This window comes from Gobio gobio (genome assembly GCF_949357685.1).
Source record: "Gobio gobio genome assembly, chromosome: 10".
NCBI classification, from domain to species: domain Eukaryota; kingdom Metazoa; phylum Chordata; class Actinopteri; order Cypriniformes; family Gobionidae; genus Gobio; species Gobio gobio.
In genome coordinates this window covers 38,782,247-38,805,982 of record NC_137116.1, presented here as the reverse complement: position 1 = coordinate 38,805,982, position 23,736 = coordinate 38,782,247, and the positions used below count along the sequence as shown (strand labels likewise).

At 37.8% G+C, this 23,736-nt stretch overlaps 1 protein-coding gene across 1 annotated transcript; it reads right to left on the bottom strand.

Annotated features, from left to right (window-relative positions):
* Window positions 1-758: 758 nt before the first annotated feature.
* Window positions 759-23,486, bottom strand: mov10b.2 (Mov10 RNA helicase b, tandem duplicate 2). The gene is made up of 22 exons (XM_079827404.1): window positions 23,004-23,486; window positions 22,817-22,922; window positions 19,564-19,757; window positions 18,535-18,773; window positions 18,142-18,391; window positions 15,333-15,458; window positions 14,325-14,484; window positions 14,092-14,246; window positions 12,061-12,237; window positions 11,811-11,958; window positions 11,481-11,648; window positions 11,125-11,222; window positions 10,943-11,040; window positions 10,725-10,823; window positions 10,418-10,520; window positions 6,980-7,097; window positions 6,699-6,890; window positions 6,503-6,574; window positions 6,298-6,423; window positions 3,772-3,860; window positions 3,561-3,676; window positions 759-3,098 (listed from the first exon to the last, which is right to left on the bottom strand). The coding sequence occupies exons 1-22, from the start codon at window positions 23,153-23,155 to the stop codon at window positions 3,037-3,039; spliced, it is 3,048 nt and encodes a 1,015-aa protein (XP_079683530.1). The 5' UTR covers window positions 23,156-23,486; the 3' UTR covers window positions 759-3,036.
* Between the last annotated feature and the right edge of the window lie 250 nt (window positions 23,487-23,736).

Below are 23,736 nucleotides of genomic sequence, written 5' to 3'. Positions count from 1 at the left end.
GTCTAAACACGGGTTTAAAACAGTCACGTGCAAACGAATCTATTTAGAAATATATGCATGTATATTGTAGATGTTTTCCTAAAAAAATATATGCATATTTTTAGGAACCCATCTACCCATCAAAAATATGCGCGGCGTGCGTGCGCCATCCCAGGAGAATTACAACTGAGTCCGCGCGATCTGCCTGCACTGCAGTCGTCCAGATGGATCCTGAGGAGTTTAAGAAAAGATCGTATATTGGATAGCCGCAAATATGGAACTTCATCACTGAGGAAGCACACAGATAACTGTGGAAATTAAACCAAGCACAAGCAGTTCTATCGAACAGTATTTTTCAAAAGGGGACAGAACTGAATGTGCCTTGCAGGGATGATAAGAACACATAATCGTGCTTTTCATGATGTAGCCTTTTGACAGCTTCGGCTGAAGTTGTCCTTGTGTTAATGGTCGTGTAATAACTTCTGTATGCTGGCAATAAACATTTCTGTAAGTGTGTCTATAATGTGATATGCTAAACGGATTTTATTTCGGGTGCGGGTCGGGTCGGGTGCAGATTTTAATTAGTGCTGCTGTCGGAAAACGGGTCAGATGCGGTTTTAAGCACTACCGGTACGGGCGGGTGCGGTTTTACAAAAGCGGACCCATGCAGGACTCTGAAGCAGATAAACATCACATTTTCATTTTTGGGTGAATTATCCCTTTAATTATAAAATATATTAACATGACTGTGGTTTGGTAATAAAAAACAAAGCTGAAATCCAAAGAACAAAGGATTTATTAATAACGGGACTGACAATGTTCAGATGTTAAAAATAAACTATTTTAAAAGTCACATTTTGTGCAGAGTGAAACAAAAACTGTTTGGTTTGCTTACAAAGAAACAAATTGAAACAAATTAAGAAAACCGATTTAATGTAGAAATCAGAAAGTCACTTTAACAGCAAAAATGTCTTCATATTTTCAAGAAAGTTTAAAATATTTTCTCTCGTATCATAATACTTATTATATTGGATTAAAATTATGTTGTGCAAGCTTGAAAATTACGGCAGGTTCAAACTGCAATGTTTTGGCTACAATGTATCATACATTCTGACTTAAAATGGTTGATGTTGCACAGTGTTAAAGGGGTCATGAACTGAGAAATCAATTTTCCCTTGAGCTTTTGATATATAAAAGGTCATGGTAATACAAGAATATTCTGTAAGTTTCAGAGCTGAAAACTTTCTTGTTAGTCAAAGAAAAGCTTTTATTGACACCAGGCCTGACAAACGAAATATCTCAGAATGTGCCCGGCTATGACGTCAGAGTGTAGTGAAACACCGCCTCAACAGAAGACTTGTGCCTGGCATGTTAGATAAATAACAGGCCTACGTGGAGCTAAACCGAATCGAACTTCTAAGCAATAAAGCTTATGGCATGTTTCAAACATGAATTAATCCTTCAGATTCCAAAATGCATGGTTGAACTTTATTTTTAATGAAGATCCAGCTCACGTGGGGAAGACATTGCATTTGTTCGCTTCATTTCACCGCGGATTCGTTTGTAAACAAGACTGGATTTGCAGACAGAATGAGATTAAAAAACCATGCTGTGGCTTCTGAATCTGACAGGAATGATGCAACACATTTATGTGAGTAAAAAAAAATTTTTTTTTATATGTGATAGTATTGCATTGTTGTGTTTGATATCTATTAAGGCCTGTTCACACCGGGACGATTTTCGTGCGCGTTTATCGCCGACGTTTAACTCGTGACTAAACAAAGGCCGCCAATGTGAGTGTGCACACTTGTCGCGCCTAACGGCAGGCGTAAAAGCATAATTTAAAAAAAAACGCATCGTGTTAATTTTTTTATTTTGATGCGGGCCGTTAAAAACTGTCCGACCAATGAGATCAGCGCTTTTGTTCACGTGCCTGGAGCTGCTGAAGTGACAGTAAAACACGACTTGGTGGCGCTCAAGCACAAAACGGTCTTGCCGAGCACACATTGATAAAACAAAGAAGTAGTAAGTAGACAAAGAAGAAGATGAGCTGCTAATGCTGCTTGCCAGTTAGCAAAAAGTGTGTGAATGGTTTTGGCCATAGACATAATAATATGCACGTAAATACTGTCTCTCTTCTTCTTCTGTGTGACAAGCGAGTGTCAGAAGCGTAAAGTGCCGTAGCACCACCTTGTGTACCGGGAGCGCTATCTACTGAATTTGCACGTTCACTCGGCCCAGTGAAAATCGCTTGGGTGTGAACACTCAAAACGCGCCGAAAAACGCTGGCGAAAAGCGTGCGTGCGATATTCGTCCCGGTGTGTACAGGCCTTTATGTACTTGTCTAACTAAACATAACTTACACACTGTCACAGGCTTTGTATTTGAGGTGGTTCATTGACTCCTACGATTCCTGATCAGACTTGAACATGTATGGGCCAGGGCCAGGGTGTGTGTGGTATTCACAGTTTGCGGTTATATCCGCTGATCGGGCTGGCCAAGTAATAAAAAATAACATTTCAAGTAATAAAAAATAACATTTATTTATTTGATAAAGACATTTTGCGACCCCTTTTGGCAAATCATACCGGTTGCCGTTTTCCCACACGTTTCAAAACAGTTCCCCACGTGTACTGACGGGGAGCAGAAGCTCATTATAATATGCAAAACGGTCATCCAATCATTGCAGTGGGTGTTTACTTCCAAGTCTTCAATGCGGCACGCCCATAAAAAGAGCTAGGCTCAAAACCAGGGTAGAAAATAGCCTATTACTTATTCATTATGATTTTTTGAATGTAAAAACCATGCGAATGTCATAAGTTGACCTCAGACAACAGTATAAAACAATTTTAAAAAGCCAGTTCATGACCCCTTTAATGTTAATCGTCAAAAAACAGTGGTTTATAAATCAGTCCATGTGCTCTTTTTTCAAGGTAGATTAAAGTATTTTTCTACAGTAAAAATCGTAGTTTTCACCCAGCTTTAATGAGAAGATCCAGGATTTCCATACTAGCTTCAAAAGGAGTAGAACATGTGTGGCTAGTGAAGACGGGCTCTTTAGTAATCATGTCTCCACTCAGGATGCAGCTGTTGTTGGACCATACTCTCCTCAGTTTCCACTAGGGGGTGAAAGAACACAACAGTTTTCACACCATGCCTTTTTGAAACAATTATTCAGGCTATACTATAAGTAGTAATATAAATTACTATTGTATTATTACTATGTATTACTTACTATTACTAAACTATAAATCATCATAGAACAAGACTGCAGTTAACTTTTCCAATTGAGCAGAAGCTGATTATTTATAGAACAATATTGCCTTGAGCATTTGCATCAAGGCAAAACTTTGAAATTTGAAACGATGTAATGTTTTTGGCAGAACATCAACAGACATGGATGACTACTCCATGAATGTTTTTCAAATGAAGACTTCCCAGGTATTTTGAGGGCATTAAACTAAATCAAGTTGAACTTTTCATCCCAATGAAAGATTACTTCTGAAATCTACAGCAGCCAATAAAGTTGTGGCATGTTTAAGTCAAACACTGCCACAGGTTTATGATTAAAGCCGTCTCACCGCTCTCATCGTCAAAGTTAATAGCAAGTAGACGCTTTTCAACCTCCTCTATGCCCTCTACACTGGTAAAGGGAAGCCCGGTGTAACCTCCCTTCTCGGAGCAGAAGTCAATAAACCTATGGAAATACACAAGCGATACACATCATTTAGTCAGTTCCTCATCAGGGTTTCCAATTCATCCATGTGTAAGTTGGAAGTTTACAATACATACCGGCCCCAGATTTCATCTGTCTGCAGAATGAAGGGGTTTCCCACCATGATGAACAGGGATTTTGCTCTTGTCACTGCCACATTGAATCTCTACAGAAAAAGACATGAAATTAACACAAAAAGTTCAAGACTAAGTACGTTTAGCACGTTGTTACAGAAAGGGCATATTCACAATGTAGCACACAACTTAGTTCAGGTTCGCATCATTTTGTGTTGAGGCATGTTGTGATATAATCAGTGTTGGGGGTAACGCATTACAAGTAACTTGAGTTACGTAATAATATTACTTTTTCCAAGTAACTAGTAAAGTAATGCATTACTTTTCAAATTTACAACAAAATATCATTACTTTTTCAAAAAAGTCAGAGCAAGTAGACGCTTTTCAAAAAAGTAACGCAAGTTACTTTTTCACATTAATTTGACTGACAGCTCTCCTGCTCCCATGTTGAGAAAAATAAGTGCAGAGGCGTTGTGTGTAAACATGATGGTTATTGTAGTTCCAGACTAAATGTGAGCATTTATTTATCTCACTTGCACAATAAAGATTCAGTACTCCTCAAAATGATTAAAATCAGTCAAATGCAAAATCAGAGTACTATGCAAACCTCCAATAATTAAATGTTAAATAAAACAACTATTTTTATGCATAATCTACCTTTATATTTAATTTACCAATGTCTTGCTGCTGACCTTTGATGATGAAAATAACTAGATTTTTTGTTTTTATTGGTAAAACTTTTTTCTCCTGCATCCTATTCTACCATTATCCAGAATGGCAGCACAGCAGAGCTGCGCCCTCTACTGTTCATGCGTGAATTTGCATTTTTACCTCAGCATGGGCCTTATTATTTCAATTTTGGTATTTACCGTTGCACAAAAATATAACTTTTTTTTTATAAACAAAAACAAAAACAAGCCCAGCCCAGGTGAGAAAAAGTAACGCAAAAGTAACGTAACGCATTACTTTTCTTAAAAAGTAACTAAGTAACTGAATTAGTTACTTTTTAAGGGAGTAAAGCAATATTGTAATGCATTACTTTTCAAAGTAACTTTCCCCAACACTGGATATAATATTTTATAAGATTTTTTGATGTTTTTGAAAGAAGTCTCTTATGCTTACCAAGGCTACATTTACTTGATCAAAAACAGTAATATAGTGAAATATTATTAAAGTTTAAATGCAGATTTTCTATTTTAAATTATAATTTATATCTGAGATGACAAATCTGAATTTTCAGCATTATTACTCCAGTCATCAGTGTCACATGATCTTTCATAAATCATTCTAATATGATGATTTGCTGCTTAATAAATATTCCTTATTATTATCAGTTGAAAACATTTATTGCGCTTAATATTTTTGTGAAAAACGTTTTTTATTTTCCTATTTATCTTTGATGACTAGAAAGTACAAAATTACAGCATTTATTTGAAATAGATGTTTTTTGTAGCAATGTAAAAGTCTTCAAAAAAGTAAAGTGATGTGAAGGCTAAGTATGGTAACCCATACTCGAAATTAGTCCTCTGCATTTAAAGGAACACACCACTATTTTTGAAAATAGGCTTATTTTTCAACTCCCCTTGAGTTAAATAGATGAGTTTTAATTTTTTCGAATCCATTCAGCCGATCTCTGAGTCTGGTGGTAGCACTTTTAGCATAGCTTAGCATAGATCATTGTATTATTACAATGTATTATCAAATTGAGCAGAAGCTAATTATTTATTTCAAGGAACTTTGCTGCCGTACCATGGGTGCACCAGGCGCAATGATATTACGCAGCGCCTGAAAATAGTCCCCAGCACGCTCTCCCTGTGCAAGCAGGTTGGTTGTCACGTTGGTTATGTTGATGGAAGTTAGCCTTTTTCAGGTGCTGCGTAATATCATTGCGCCTGCTGCACCCATAGTACGGCAGCAAAGTTCCTTGATCATTACACAGTAATGAGAGAATAGTTCCTAGCCATATAGGAAAAAAATCACAACTTTTCATTTTCTGTCGGGCTTAGTACACGATGTAACTACAGAAGAGTCAAGTTTTAAATAGGAAAAATATCGCAACTCTTTGGTCATTTTTGAGCGAGATGCTAACGGTCTAATCAGATTCAATGATCTATGCTAAGCTATGCTAAAAGTGCTACCGCCAGATCCAGAGAATTGATTCGAAAACGGTAAAACTCAACTGTTTAATTCTAGTTCGAGTTGGAAAATTAGCCTATTTTCAAAAATAGTGGCGTGTTCCTTTAACCCATCCAAGGAACAGTGAGTAGTGAACGTATACACACACACCCGGAGCAGTGGGCAGCCATTTTCTGCAGCGCCTGGGGAGCGATTGGGGGTTAGGTGCCTTGCTCAAGGGCACCTCAGTCGTTTCCTGCCGGTATTGAGAATTGAACCCACAACCTTCAGGTTACCAGTCTGACTCTCTAACCATTAAGCCACAACTGCCCTTCTGTTCTAGCCTTATTGTCACATTAAAATTTAAATGTACATTTATGTTGTGTTCTCTTGTCAGTTGTGTTTAGATACTACCTTCTCATTCTTGAGAAACCCAATGCTGAATGTTTCATCCAAAGTGATGTGTTCCTTGCTGCTGCGAACAGCCGACACCATGATCACTTTCCTCTCTTGGCCTTGAAACTCCTCCACGGAACCAACCTACACAACACACCGAACACACAATCATTTTGTCATGTCCTAATTTAAGATAAAAAGCCATACCAGAGTGTTTACTAACTTTCAGGTCATCGATGCACATGCACTTTATGAGGTCCTCGTCTGATTTGATGGCCCGTCTGATCTTCTCCACCTATGAATACAATCCCAAGAGAAATTAAAGTGAAGGAAAAGACCATCAGAGTCAAGAGAAGTGTCATGGTCATTTTAACTGCTATTTTGGTCACAGAATAGAGCTGTCCAAGAGCAGGCTCCACCTGTTTCCTGTAGGGGGCGATAATGCCAATCTCTCTGGGGGAGATTCTAGAGATTCCTTTCTTGGCCTGTGTCAGGAGCAGCTTCTTCAGGTAATCTATGATGATGTCGATTTCAAAGGTGTTAAAGAATGAGGGGCTGTTCGACTCTCTTTCATCCTTCCCAGGAACTCCATGAAAAATCACAGGAAATCCCTGGGGGGGGGGGGAAATGCACAAATAGGTAATCTCCAGGAAACAGATTTAACCATAGTGACTAAAGTGCTGTTTAATATGTCTCATACTCTTTGGGGCAGGTACTCCCAAGTGCAGTACTGGTTAGAGCTGATCTCATTTGCACATGCCCTCAATTCCCCATCATAGAACAACTCATTGGGAACCTCCAGAATGGACGGATGAGACCTGAAGAAAGAGAGAGAGAGAGAGAGAGAGAGAGAGAGAGAGAGTGAGATAATAAAATAGGTGCACACTATAGCATATCGGATGAATCAATGGAACTCATAGGAAAACTGGGGCCGTTTCTCAAAACCAAGTACGCGAACTTCTGACTTGTGTCCTTGGTAGTTCAGACTTGCCAAGTTTGACTCTGGAGAACGAACTCCCGAGGACGGGAGGACACAAGTCCGGTACTCTGCTAACGGAAAAGCTGCATCACTCAGCTTGCTCTCACTCCAGTTATCTCTGTAAGTATATTTTAGGCTACAAAACGAAATATGTCATAAAACACCACTCTGCATTTTTTCATTTTCATTTAAAACAAACCTTAAACATAATAGCCACACAAATGTGGTTCAGGCAATGCGTACATTGATTATCTTTACTGCATGTATATTTATAACAAAAGGAAATATAAAACACAACCCTACCTCTTTTTGTTTACATAAAAAATGTAAATTAAACATAATTATGTGGTTCAGGCAATAAGTGTGCATATACAGTGAGGAAAATAAGTATTTGAACACCCTTCTATTTTGCAAGTTCTCCCACTTAGAAATAATGGAGGGGTCTGAAATTGTCATCGTAGGTGCATGTCCACTGTGAGAGACAGAATCTAAAAAAAAAATCCAGAAATCACAATGTATGATTTTTTAACTGTTTATTTGTATGATACAGCTGCAAATAAGTATTTGAACACCTGAGAAAATCAATGTTAATATTTGGTACAGTAGCCTTTGTTTGCAATTACAGAGGTCAAATGTTTCCTGTAGTTTTCTCCAGGTTTGCACACACTGCAGGAGGGATTTTGGCCCACTCCCCCACACAGATCTTCTCTAGATCAGTCAGGTTTCTGGCCTGTCGCTGAGAAACACGGAGTTTGAGCTCCCTCCAAAGATTCTCTATTGGGTTTAGGTCTGGAGACTGGCTAGGTCACGCCAGAACCTTTATATGCTTCTTACAGAGCCACTCCTTGGTTATCCTGGCTGTGTGCTTCGGGTCATTGTCATGTTGGAAGACCCAGCCTCGACCCATCTTCAATGCTCTAACTGAGGGAAGGAGGTTGTTCCCCAAAATCTCGCAATACATGGCCCCGGTCATCCTCTCCTTAATACAGTGCAGTCGCCCTGTCCCATGTGCAGAAAAACACCCCCAAAGCATGATGCTACCACCCCCATGCTTCACAGTAGGGATAGTGTTCTTGGGATGGTACTCATCATTCTTCTTCCTCCAAACACGGTTAGTGGAATTATGTCCAAAAAGTTCTATTTTGGTCTCATCTGACCACATGACTTTCTCCCATGACTCCTCTGGATCATCCAAATGGTCATTGGCAAACTTAAGACGGGCCTGGACATGTGCTGGTTTAAGCAGGGGAACCTTCCGTGCCATGTATGATTTCAAACCATGACGTCTTAGTGTATTACCAACAGTAACCTTGGAAACGGTGGTCCCAGCTCTTTTTAGGTCATTGACCAGCTCCTCCAGTGTAGTTCTGGGCTGATTTCTCACCTTTCTTAGGATCATTGAGACCCCACAAGGTTAGATCTTGCATGGAGCCCCAGTCCGAGGGAGATTGACAGTCATGTTTAGCTTCTTCCATTTTCTAATGATTGCTCCAACAGTGGACCTGTTTTCACCAAGCTGCTTGGCAATTTCCCCGTAGCCCTTTCCAGCCTTTCCTGTACAATTTTGTCTCTAGTGTCTTTGGACAGCTCTTTGGGCTTGGCCATGTTAGTAGTTGGATTCTTACTGATTGTATGGGGTGGACAGGTGTCTTTATGCAGCTAACGACCTCAAACAGGTGCATCTAATTTAGGATAATAAATGGAGTGGAGGTGGACATTTTAAAGGCAGACTAACAGGTCTTTGAGGGTCAGAATTCTAGCTGATATACAGGTGTTCAAATACTTATTTGGAGCTGTATCATACAAATAAATAGTTAAAAAAATCATACATTGTGATTTCTGGATTTATTTTTTTTTAGATTATGTCTCTCACAGTGGACATGCACCTACGATGACAATTTCAGACCCCTCCATGATTTCTAAGTGGGAGAACTTGCAAAATAGCAGGTTGTTCAAATACTTATTTTCCTCACTGTATATGACTATCACTGTAATAAAATTAAATATGACATAAAACACAACCCAGTCTCTTTTTGTTTAATTATCAATAATAGCCATTATACAAGTATAAGTAAAATAAATAAAGCAAACAATAATTAAATAGCCTAAACATATAAAGTTATGAAACTTCTCTTTGCCGTCCGTCAAAACAATTTACCAGGGAACAAATAATAGACTCATGAGACCAAAGATCGGCCATTAGATCTACACAAGATGAATTATATCTCATGTTTAACCACTACAGAAACATCAGAGCCAGCGGCAGACGTCAGAAGGACTAGCCGAGGAAAGGCTGCTCTCGGCGGGGTTAATATGCACTGAGTGCCCAGTGATCTCCTGGATCTCACAATTCGTGGATTTCACACTCCGAAAAAGCCAGGTCAAAATTTTCAAATAAGCACTCTCTTTATAAATAAACCACAGATTTGAAAAAGTCTTCACATTACGTGGGTTTTCTCATCCGCTACTGACGCTTTTTGGTTGGTGCGAGATGTATTCTGGGATACCTGTCTGTCTCAAGTCCATTCAAGTCACCTCTCGATGCATCCTCGATAAAAAGGGCGGCTCAAGGACACATTCGGGGATTTGAACTGCACTTGGCTAGATGTGAACTTTGAATTGAAACAGGACTTGGGCAGTGACTGATGATGTTCCACAAGTCCACAAGAACACAAACTTACAGATAAGAATGCATTTTGAGAAACGGCCTGGGTCAAAGGAAAACAGGCAAACAGAAACTGAACACAATGAAAACAAAGACCAGAACATAACCCTGACTTGACTGTAGGTTGTCTAAATTAAAAAAAAAGTTAGTCTAAATAAATGAAACATTTTGGAAGCTAGTTTCTGCCATGGATTAAAAAATAAAATAGATAATTATGACTTTTTATCTAACAATTCAGCCTTTTTTCTCGCAATTGCGTGTGATTGACAGGTTGTCCCGCCCTCGCGCCAGTAAACACATCTTCAGAGAAGAGATGTCGTTACAAGAGGGAGAGGAAGTTATTTTGATTAAAGATTACAAGAGCACGTGAATTTTATTAATATAATAACGCTGTACACAGGTAAATCATTTACAACAAATACTGCCATATTCCATAAAAATTGTCAATTTAGATTTTATGTTGATTTTAAGAACTAAGCAGACCGGTGTCCTACCTGTAGTTCAAAAGAAGTTTGGTGACATAGCGTTTGTCAAACTCAGTGTTATCTTTCTTATAAAGATCATTCTGTGTCATCAGCCTCTCCAGCAAAGAGACATCTACAGGAAAGACACACAACTCCAGATTACAATACATTACAATGAAACACATATTCATAAACACCATTTTGCTTATGTCTCCTTTTTTTAATTTACAACAGTCATGATTTAGCGATTGTTAAAGGTTAAATGGTAAACTATAACAATACTATTTTTAGGAACATAATTTTAACATTAAAATAATTATCTTAAAGGGCATCTCACCAAGTCCATGATTCATAGCAAGAGGAGATCTCAGGATCGGTCCCAGCTGCTTGGGATCTCCAGCCAAAACAAGCTGCCCGTTCTCTGCATTCAGCAGTCCTAAACACACCCAACGAGACAATGTAATGATTCCAAAAATGGATCTCGCTACTATCAGACGTTAAGACTTTTACTACTACAGTACATATGTATGCATCTGAGCAAGAGTGATTGCCCACCTGCCACACTGATGATGGTCTCTGATTCCACAGCATGTCCTGCCTCATCCACAAAGATGTGAGAAAAATGATCCACAGGAAAACCCCCAGTGACCAGCCTACCAACACAGACACAGTGTTTACAGACTGCTGTAAATCATACCTGTGAGAGAAATTTGAGTTTATAAGATGACGTCCTTCACCTGCCAGCGGTGACTAGAGTGCTGACCAGGATCTTGTAGGACATCAGATCCTCTTTACATGGGAAAATAACAATTTCTCCCTCCACATTACTGTTGTTCTAAACAACACACACACACACACAACATGGACAATCAAAATAAAAACTATAGCATACTTGCATATAGTAACTCCATATAGCATTTGGTCACTTAAAAATGTCACTACATTAAATAAAGTGTGACTATCTTTGTTAAATTCATCTTTATTTAAAAAAATATATATAATGTTTTACATTATTTATAATATAATATATTTTATATATTGTTTTAATATATTATACTATATTATACATTTTAATTTAATATTGTTTATTTACCTTTAGATATTTAGGGATGTCTTTTGGATTGCGTGAGCTAGCGTAGAGTCTGTATATTTTATGTGCATCCACATGTTGACTAGTGATCAACTTTTCACACAGTTGATCAGCTGCGCTGTTAGATGGAGCGCAAGCTAGGATATAAGCACCGGGTATATTCTTCTCCACCTGAGAGATGTTGAGAAACAGAGAAACAAACAGAAAGAATGACTGAATGCATTAGCTATTACACTGAAATCTTTCATGCAGGCAAGCATAATCCCAAATAACATTTTCATGCAGAACTGGTGGGGGTGTGTTTACTTTGGTGTGTATGATAACTAGTTTTACCTGTTTGATGGCCTCCACTATCGTGACGGTTTTACCAGTGCCAGGAGGTCCAAACACCAAGTACGGTGCCGGCTTGGACGTACCGGCCACGATGTTACATACTGCGCTGTACTGTTCAGGGTTCCTCTCAAGCTGTTGATCAAAGAGTCTAGAGAAACACACATTGTGCTGAAACACTCAATGTTTCCTTCTGAAGGTTCAACAGTATAATAATAATAGCATATTAATAGCACTCCTGGGTCTTACTGACCTCAGTGCAGGTGGAGACACGGGGGTCACAGTCCTTGGGGCCACAGGGAACAGCACGTCTCTGAGATTGTGCTGGACCGCCATGTGTACAGCTCTGTGTTGCAGTCTTAATGGGAGACGATTCACCGTGAACTCCACACGGAATTTCATCTTATCTATGTATACATGTTCAAGGAACCTTAACACACACACACACACACACACACACACACACACACACACACACACACACACACACACACACACACACACACACACACACACACACACACACACACACATGTTTGGTTTTCATCTTTTATGGGGACTTTCCATAGGCGTAATGGTTTTTATACCGTACATACCGTATATTCTATCCCCCTACACTGCCCCTGCCCCTAAACCTAACCCTCACAGGAGACATTCTGCAATTTTACATTTTCAAAAAACATCACTTAGTCTGATTTATAAGATGTTTTCCTCATGGGGACCTAAAAATGTCCCCACAAGGATGAGGATTTCGGATATTGCTATCTTTGTGGGGACATTTTGTCCCCATAACGTGATGATTACCAGTCCACACACACACACACACACACACACACACACACACACACACACACACACACACACACACACACACACACACACACACACACACACACACACACACACACACACACACACACACACACACACACACACACACACACACACACACACACACACACACACACACACACACACACACACACACACAAAGAATGAATAAACATCTATTGATGCATTTATTTAATTTGCTGATTACATTGCCCTGCAAATAATTCTGGTAATTTGATGTTTGCTGAGATTAAAAAATATCAATAAAAACTTTCCATCATGTACATTTTTTCAAATTATATATATATAATTTGAAAAAATTTACATGATGTATATATATATAAATTTACATGATGGAAAGTTTTTATTGATATTTTTTAATCTCATATATATATATATATATATATATATATATATATATATATATATATATATATATATATATATATATATATATATATATATATATATATATATATATATATATATATATATATATATATATATATATATATATATATATATATATATATATATCCCAGCTTTAATGCATTACAGAAGCGGTCAAATGTCAAAAGTTTAAAAAAAGTCATTTAACATACAATAAAGGAATGGAAAAATATACCCAAATATTCAATTTAATGCACAAGAACTTTACATAAACACAGAGTTTATAAATAAATAAACACACACACAAATTCTGTAATTTTCTGTCGCTGAATGGATTTAGTTAAACACCCACAGATGTAACAAAAAAAAACATCTGCGCCATGTTTTCATTTTCTTCTGTCACTGGCCATAATTTTAAACCTGAAATCAGACTTAGGCATAAAATAATGTAATACATGGGAAAATCGGCTGAGAATTGAACAAATAGTTCTAACCTGGCTCAGAGGACGTCTTTGTGGCAGTTTTTCTAGTGTTTAAGTGATAACAAAATGCTACGACATGCATATTATATGTTATGAGAAAGAGTGTGTGCTAGAGCAAAACAGGTACCATTTTTGGAATCAGCACCCCAAAATTAAAGGGATAGTTCACCCAAAAATGAAAATTCTGTCATCATTTACCCACCCTCAAGTTGTTCCAAACCTGTATGAGTTTCTTTGTCCTGCTGAACACAAAAGATGATATTTAGAAGAATGTTTATAACCAAGCAGATAGAGCAACCATTGACTAACATAGTAGGGGGGGGAAATACTATGGTAGTCAATGGTTGCTCTATCTACTTTGTTACAAACATTCTTCTAAATATCTTCTTTTGTGTTCAGCAGAACAAAGAAACTCATACAGGTTTGGAACTCTTGAGGGTGAGTAAATTATGACACAATTTTCATTTTTGGGTGAACTATCCCTTTAAGTAAGTGTTGGATTTCATACAGCAAATATGAGGCAGGGCAGTGTTATGCCACATGCAGCATGCATTGTTTTAAATCTCAATCATACTTCATACCTTCTGGAGAAGCCCAGTTTCACTTGATCCAGTTCCACTTTGTGAACGTAGCCCTTGTATTTGGTCACATTTGAGAAATTGACCTCCTCAAACTTGGTGAGAAGCAGGTGATCTCCCCTCAGGACTGATGGCCTGTTCTCTGATACACCAGGGAGCTTTAAATCAATAGATACACAAACAGACCTCAGAAACCATACACAGGAAGTGCTTTAACAAAAGACATTTCCACTCACGTTTAAGACCATTAGTCTTTTGTCATAGTCCCTGACTAATGTGACTTGCTCTCTGTTGTATCTCTTGATATCCACATGCATCTGACATTCCTCCAGGTGCAGCAGTAAATCAAAGCGTTCGGCATAATTATGGAAGCTCAGCGGACTCTGCAGTAATGACCTAGACACCCCCAAACACATTAAGGAATATTCATAACTATACTATATGACACCAAGTGACACAAAAAGGCAGTATGGAACATATAAAACACATAAGAATGCCACACAAAGGACTCAGTAATGCAGTGTGTGTGTGTGTGTGTGTGTGTGTGTGTGTGTGTGTGTGTGTGTGTGTGTGTGTGTGTGTGTGTGTGTGTGTGTGTGTGTGTGTGTGTGTGTGTGTGTGTGTGTGTGTGTGTGTGTGTGTGTGTGTGTGTGTGTGTGTGTGTGTGTGTGTGTGTGTCCTATAAAGCCTACAAATGAACAAAAGCACAATTAAATTATCTTAGTAAAATCATAAAATTGATTTTTATGATGCCTTTAGATTATTCTGGAATATCCTGCAAGTTTGCTCAGGGATTTTGTGGGCAAGCATGAAAAAAGCCACAATGTGAAAACTTCACAAACTTTGTTGCATAGATGTTAGGCCAAACTTTGACCAAACAAAACAGCATGGCACAAGCAATGCCAAGGCCACAGGTTCGATTCCCAGCAAATGCATGAACCGATAAAACGTTTCTCTTGAATGCAATGTTAGTCTCATCGAATACTCACCAACAAATGGGTAGCTGCCCCCCTGATAACATCAGACCCAAACACTGATCTCAAACCAGTTCTAAATGGCATAATTGGCATAACTTGAAGGACACTAACTGAAGTCTTATCAGCATGATTTCTGAAGGGTCACGTGACACTGAAGACTGGAGTAATGGCTGCTGAAAATTCAGCTTTGCCATCACAGGAATAAATGACATTGTGAAATATATTGAAATAGAATTTGTAATAATATTTTTCTTTAATGATACTAACTGATGTTCCTGAAACTTTCCACTGAGGATCCGATCATCTTTCAGGAGCTTAGCCAGTTGGGTGATGTCAGGAGAAGGAGTGTATTTCCCCAGTGGCAGAACATTTTCTAGAAAGTTCTGAACATAACTACAGGATAGAAAAACACATGGAGATACACATGTATAAATAAATGCACAAATAAAGGTATATTATCTATTTACTAGTGCAGGGAAAATTAACGCATTAACGCGGGCGTTACATTTTTTTCAGTTTAACGCATTAAAAATATTTAACGCAATTAACGCAGAGTTCGTTTTGCCTATCGATCCCTAGTTGCGCCAGTCTCGTGCACACATCGAGTTCTCTTTCGCTCTTGAACAAACAATAACGACACAGAATGTTGCCAAAATGCCAGTTTTGTCGATTATTCTCATAATAGGAGTCTTAAATAACGTCTGAAATGAACGTGAGAAAATGAGATGCGTGTGACAGCGCATCAGATCCACGTCATGTTCGGCAGCGGCCGATCTTAAAGTGACAGAAGCACTGATGATGTCTGTCATTAATGTTCATCAAAGAACAATGGGAACCGAGAAAAGATGATTAATCTATATTTAATTTATTATTTATGCAGTTAAGAAAGGTGTTTGATAACTATTACATTTCCGTATATGTCTAACAGGGAAGGCCACAGGTAAATATAACATTTATTATAATGGGTTTATTTAAAGATTGTTTTAAGTTCACTTTAATTAAAAGTAATTTGTTAAAGCCTAATACATGTTGAAATTGGGAGCTTTCATTTATACTGTAATTTAACGTCATTCATGTTTCATAGAGACATTAGTATCAGTGATTCTGGCCTTCATTCATAAAAAAGATGCCATTACAACAAATATTTTAAATATGCTGTCTTTAAATTGCTTCTACATTAATTTGGAGAGTAACTGAAATTACTACAATATCAAAATATTAAAAACGTGTGATTAATCGCGATTAATTACAGAAAACATGCGATTAATTAAATTTTTTTAATCGATTCCCAGCACTACTATTTACATTTCTATAACTTTAAGGAGGACTATATATTTCAATATATATATTTTTTTTAAATTAATTTTTGTTATTCATTTTTTTATGAATAACTTCTATTTATTACAATTTGTATAACTTTAAAGGTGTATTATGTAACTTTTTAACATATATACATCACTTGCCTGTGCATGTGTTGTCACATCCGTAATTAGAGAAAAGTTGCTCTGGATACTTGTGTATGTAAGTACGTATAAATAATGTATGTATGGTGTGGCAGTGGCATATGCTAGTTGTCACAATGAGGGAGAAAGGTGGACAAGGAGCACACTAAATCTCCAACCTGCGGAGAATTACCCCTTTAAAGAAAGAAAAAAAGAGTCTGCTGGCAAAAAAAAAGAATGCGACAGAGCTCGTAATAAAACAAGAATCAACATTGGCTTAGCTTTTTGGAGATGCGAGAACTGAGGGATTTGAAATGTTGTAAATGTGATGTGGAAAGGGCATTTTTGTTTTATTGAACAAATTGTTCATTGTAAAGCATTATCTATTGTGAAGGGTCATTTCATTATGGTTGTTGTAGCTGTGCTAGAATTTATTTTCAAGGAATTACCATGTCTATTAATGGGTAGAGCAACAGTTACATCTTCAGCTGGTCAGCTTGAGATCCTTTCCATCTAAACTGCTTATATCTCTAAAGCCTAGTAGTGAATGTTTTATGAGCAGTAGGATAACCATATTCATCCGCAGTCACAGAGCCGAAGCACAACCATAACATGCAGTACGTATGCATGCAGTAGGGCTGGGCCGATAAACGATATCATATCGAATCGCGATACAATTTATTATCGATAACGATGATAAGCTCTGCGCATTTTTACTCAATATAGATTACTCTAACACCCAATCACACAGCAGATATAAACGCGACAACAGCCAGTCAAAGCCAGTCAGCGTGCAGCTTTTAACGTGCACATCAAAAGTACCAGCTCTACTGACAAAGAAAACTCGACATGAGAAGAAAAAAATGAGTGAAAGTGGCGACGATCATTAAATCAAAAGTTAAACTAACTAGTTATTATCCAAAGACGACGGATTTGTTGATAAAAGGTAGCACGAATTGTTACTCATTTGAACCACGATAATTATCGATATCGACTGATATGAAAAGATTTTATCGAGATCATTTTTTGGGCCATATCACCCAGCTCTGGCATGCAGTTTTGTTTTTTAATCCGATATGGATTTTGTGCCGATGCCGATACCGATTTTTTTTCATCAGCCTTAGCCGATGACCGATACAGGCTGCAGATTTTCTTGAGCTGATATTTGGAGCCGATACTGCTTTTGCTCCCTCAATTTACATCATAAAAATGACACAATGATGATCATGATGATAAAAATTTAAAAAGTGCAGTGGTGAAACTAAATTCGGAAAATAAATATTTAAGCATAAATAAAATAATTACACTATTGCACACATTATCATCAAGCAAGCATCATAATAAAGTGCACACTGACTGTACTATGCTTAAAACTTTTATACTTTTACAATTATTTACAACCTAGTCATTTAATGCTTAGGTGCACTTAACTTAATCTCTTGAAAAAAATATCGGCGAATGCAGCAGCCTTGTATCGGCCGATGCTGATACATGTAAAAATCGCAAATATCAGCCCGATATATTGGCGGGCCGATATATCGGTCTAACACTAGTTTAAAGTGTTTCTTTAATTTCATAATATTTTATATTTTATTTTAAATTAAACATTCATCATATCATAATGTTTCTCTCACCCTTCAGGTGGAACACCCTCGTCCACTTTACAGTTTTCGGGTTCAAAGATGTTGAGTTTCAGGGGTTTGTATGGTTCTGTAGGACCCAGTAGGGCTGCAAGCTTAGTCCTGTACTCTGCCTCAATGAAGCGCACAATATGGAAGGGATGGGTGGCAGACTGGGTGTTCTGCTTAAACTCAAATGCCAGAGTAGCTGAATAAACTCCAACATGACTGCATTTGATTCTCACAGTCACCTCATACTTCGCACCTATTTAAAAAAACAAAAACAAAGAGGTAACCTTCATTTCTGATAGATCACATTAAAGGCATCAAACCAGAATATATCAAACTGTAACCTCCGAAACAACATGATGCGATTGGATCAGTACGCCAAGTGTCGGCTGCACTCACGTGGTTCCAGACGGAGAGGATTGTTGCGTGCAACTTTCCTGCTGTCTTCCAGAGTGAAACACTGCAGCCAGTGAAGAGCAGTGTAGTATGTGAAATACACGGCCTGTGTTCCCGTGTTCTCCACAAACAGCTTCAGCTCATAAACTTCTGCCCGATCCACAGAGATCTGAATCTTTCCATTCTCCATATTGAGCTTTGAGGACACCCGCACCCCATGCTTATCAGATATAAAATGGGACCTGGGAAAGAGATAATCAGCATTACAGATTTGTGATGGTATTATTCAGCATGTAACTAAGAGTTATACATGTCTTTATCTCTTCTCGATGGGACTATTGTAATGCCCTATGTTGGTGTCAGTCAGGCCTCTCTCTTACGCCTGCAATTGGTGCAGAATGCTGCAGCTAGACTATTAAAAGGAATATATAAGCGTGATCACATTTCACCTACAATGGCCTCCCTTCACTGGCTTCCAGTACGTTTTAGGGTTGATTTTAAAGTTTTAGTGTTTACGTATAAATCCTTAAATGGTCTAGTCCCGACTTATCTTTCTGACCTTATACAACACCATGTCCCATCGAAGTCGCTTCGGTTGGCAGATTGCATGTTTCTGGCTGTCCCCAGGGTAAGGCTAAAACGTAGGGGAGATCGGGCCTTTGCAGTTGCTGCCCCCAAACTAACGTACCATTGTCTGTGAGGCTGGCTCTCCACTTTTAAATCTAGTCTTAAAACATATTTAGTATTCTTTGGCTTTTGATTCAGTTTGAGAGCTGTGTCTTGTCTTTATGTTGTTGTTTGTTTTATTATTTTGGATTTACAGCACTTTGGTCAACTTCTGTTGTTTTACGTGTACTCTAGAAATAAACTTGACTTTGACTTTTGACTTTGACTTATTAAGCACTTATTATGCAAGTATCAATTGCAATTTTCACATTGTGAGAGAAAATAAATGCTAAATATTGTTTACTTATTGTTACACCCAGTCGGTGTCTTGGTAAAGGATCAAATTTAGAAAGTGTACCAACTCACCTGTCTGTACTGTTCAATCGCTGTAGGATGTCTTTTGCCAATTTTCTCCTTCCTCTGACTCCACCCTCTGGTCCTGGAACGGCGGCATCCTGACCACTAGGAGGCGGCAGTGAGCTAACATTACTCGCAGCAGTAGCTTGGTTTTGCTGTCTTCGACAGGGTCTGAACCATTGATCATGCAGCCTCACCCGGACCTGGACGTACCTTTTTCATGAGTGCACTACATCTAAGTTTTTACAATCTCAACCAACATTAAACAATAAATGCCAGTCAAACAATGCACATGCAAAAACAGTGAATACAAATAGCCATAAAATTTACATAACTCTATAGGCTGTGACTAACACATTTGCAGAACAACTTCTGTATGAGCCAGAAGTTTGGTGCAGGCTGGTTTATGCTGGTCTAGCTGGTATACCAGCATATTAATGCTGTTCTCAAGACAGCATGGTATGCTGGTTGCCGGTTTGTATGCAAAACATGCCTTATGCTGATGACCAGCAATGTTGGATTTTTCAAAACGAACAATAGTCCATGTTTCGAACACTGTGTTTGTTTTATACAAGTTAATATACGCACACGTACGTACGCACGCACGCACGCACGCACGCACACGCACACACACACACACACACACACACACACACACACGTATATAGTGGTTTAGAGGGACACCCCTTTTCTAACACCCTCAAAATAAAACAGATTTATCAAACATTGGTATATGGCCTCACTAAGATGCATCACACTTAAAAATGTAGTTCTTTCCATAAAATAATAGAAATATAACACCTGTTTTTTTTCACAGGCATACAGGGTCAACCAAATCATGGTTTGCAGAGACACAGGTTTACAGGGACTGCTTGTAAAACTTTACACATTTAGCACATTTACATGGTTAGGTCAAACATGGTTTACTAATTACAACTGATATACTATATTTTGACATGCTTGAATTAATCTATCTCAAGGTGGGTCAGTTAAAATTAGGGGCTTTTCACACTTGGCTCATTCAACCCTTGTGCATCAATGGGCAATTGTGGCTTTTTCAGTGTTTTTTTTTCAGTGTTTTTTTTTTGATAACTTTGCCTGTGGTAATGCTAACTGCATAAAATTACACAGGTGTGTATTTTTATTGGAATTTTACTATTTCACCCGCATTTCCTTTAAAAATAATTTGCACTATGTACACAAAATACTTCCTCTTAGCATCGTTCCCTTAGCACCCATTGAAACCCATTAAAACTGCAATTTGTAATCTCATTGTCATTTAACTATAAAATTATGCAATCTTTGTTAAAGGCTTTCATTCTGTTGGCAAGGCTTCAAAATTTACATTTCTACAAAAAAAATTTACCAGAAGGTGCCATTTTTTCAGGTTTGGTGTCTAGGCCTAAAGTAAATACTCACTTTATTCCTGTTTTCTGTCAATGCATATTATAAAGCCAATTTGATAAATTATGCAGCTGTAACTGTGTGGGTGTGTTAGTTAGGATGTCAGAGTGTGGTGTGTATGTAATAATAAAATTGTGTGTGGGTGTGCATGTGTGTGTGCTTGTATTATTTGAGAGACAAAAACCCAACTGCAAATCACAAATCCAACCGCTGTGTGTATCAGTGGAGTTTTGCTGGCATTTAATGGGGAAAAATTGGCACTGCGCCCAAACAAAATCTTACTGAGAGCTCATTTTTTGAGATATCAGCCTCAAATTTGGAACACAGCTAGTTTAGATGCATGGCTTTGATTTTCTAGCAGTTTTATCAATTTCATCAAATCACTTTCATAAACTTAAACCTCTATAATTTTTTGTTTTGTTTCACTTTTTAAACAATAATCTGAAAAGGGTCTTCTTTAAAATGACACCAAACTTAAGTCTGTGCTCCCAAGATTCGTTTTTTATGACAGTTTTTCGACATGGACATCTTTGTCCTCTTTGGACCTATGTGCAACTTTTTTTAATTGATGCACAAGGGTTAAACTGGTGCATTATTGGAGCAAAACAACTGAGCACCCTCTTTTGAGCAACTTCTTTTGGCTCACATAATATGTAAACTGTAAACCATTAAAATACAATACGGTAAATACATTTGAAATAATATACTGAGTATACTTAATTATGTAAATAATATTCAGGAACGGTATCTGAAATTAATAAAGCGTAATAAACAAATACTAATCCAGCAATTCAAAGAAAAGCCATTTATTAAAAAAGGTCACATATTTGAGTTGAAACATGCCATGCTAACGTCAAACAAATGATCACTTCCGTGGTCCTCTTGATATTCTAAAAAATAGTCCTAGCTTGAGTTAGCAGATTTAAGAGGCCACATCAGAGTTGATTTGTACAGCCCAGAAACGTTTTTTTTTCTTCTGGAAATGTGACGACTGGTTCTAGATTGTGCAATGGCTACAATACTGGTGCATCGAAAATGCTCGATGTTTATGATACGGTCTTAATTTATATCATTTATTTAATCATTTATGATTTATTCCTTATCAATATTATCTTTTAATTATTTTACCCATTTATTCCTACTCTATATACATAATAATCATCATTATACCTGACTACATCAGAACCCCGCCTAAGAGCCTTGCTCTGAGTCGGATGACGCCTTGCCTATGAACACTATCACTTGGGAATAAGATCTCTAGTTTTCCACTAACCTGCTGCACAGACTCCAGACAATCCCTTTGGCTATGCTTTAACCACGGTCGGAAGACCTCTTCATATGTATCATTTTATTCAGCAAACCCTATTGTTACTAGGTAAAAATCAAATCTGGATGTCTTGAATATTTCACTTGATTACTCAAAGTCATGAGTTTATTTTGATATCTCTCTAGTTTCATTTCCCATTTTGTTATAGTCAGATTTGATTCAGACACACTTACTTTGACCCAAGATTTGGGGACATTTAGATTTTAAAAGCATATCCTACAAAAACAAAAAAACAAAAAAAAAACAAATCACACTTCCTATACACAAATCATTTCCTGGACTCTTCACACATACACATCATGGTATCTACGGTCATAATGGTATTTATACACATACTCATCATAGTGTGTAAGGTCTTTTTTTTGTTTTAGTAAATTAAAGAAAACTTCATAATACACACACACACACACACACACGCACACACACACACACACACCAAGACTATATCAACTAATAATGAAAATACATACTTCAAACAGGCATACATCATCTGGCTAACTGTAACCAGTAGTTAATAATAAGGTGTCTTACATTGCTGTTAAAGTAAACATGACCTGTTCTGGAAAGACGCGCTTTGTTGCCTTTTCTCAATGCAAAGATGACTCTAGAGAAGATTGGATCTTTGATACGACCGTCCCTGTTAAGACAAATGTTTAACTTGTTCATTTAACTGACGATAAATCCAAAACGTCCACTGATGTGCATTTCCATTGTTTACCTGTCTCGAAACTCTTCATTGTAGATGTCTCTGAGGGAGTTTCTGTCAGTAATGGATCTCCTGTTTGTTTCCTCTAGCATCTCTATGAAGTCCAATCCAATTGCGCGCACAGCGACTAAAGGGAGATGATTATTCCTGTTTCTTCTGTTCATACTGTTTGAAACCTATCTCTCAGGTCAGTTACTAGATAGTGAACGGTTTACAAAGACACTACCTGATATGTGCCAGGCGCAGCTGTTACCGCGGAAGAGTTATAAACCAGACAAAACGAAACTTAAGCGTAACGTTATAACTGATAGGGTTAAACCTGCAGGATAATTAAACGATACGCACGCTTTCCATATGTGTAAGGAAAAAATATGATATAAAGGGTTTAAGATGATAGTACCCCCAAAACAAAAGTTGCAGAATTATTTGAATAAACTTAATTGAAGTGTTCAGAGGTACGCGCGCCTCCAGACGACCAGAGAGCAGTACTACAGTGACCCAGTGAGGAGGATTATTGCCTGGTGATAACGTCACATGAGTCATGACAGCCCTGCAGGAAAACTGGCTTGGCAAGGAAGGGAGAGCTTAGGCTCAGGAGCTCTTTATAAAGGGTTGCTTTTCACCTAAACTTTGTTGGACTGGCAACATAATAGTTGTGCGTGTGTGTGTGTGTGTTTTACAAATTTGTAGATGACTTTAAAAAGAACATACTGAACAATGTTTTATTAAAAATGTAAAAATGCAG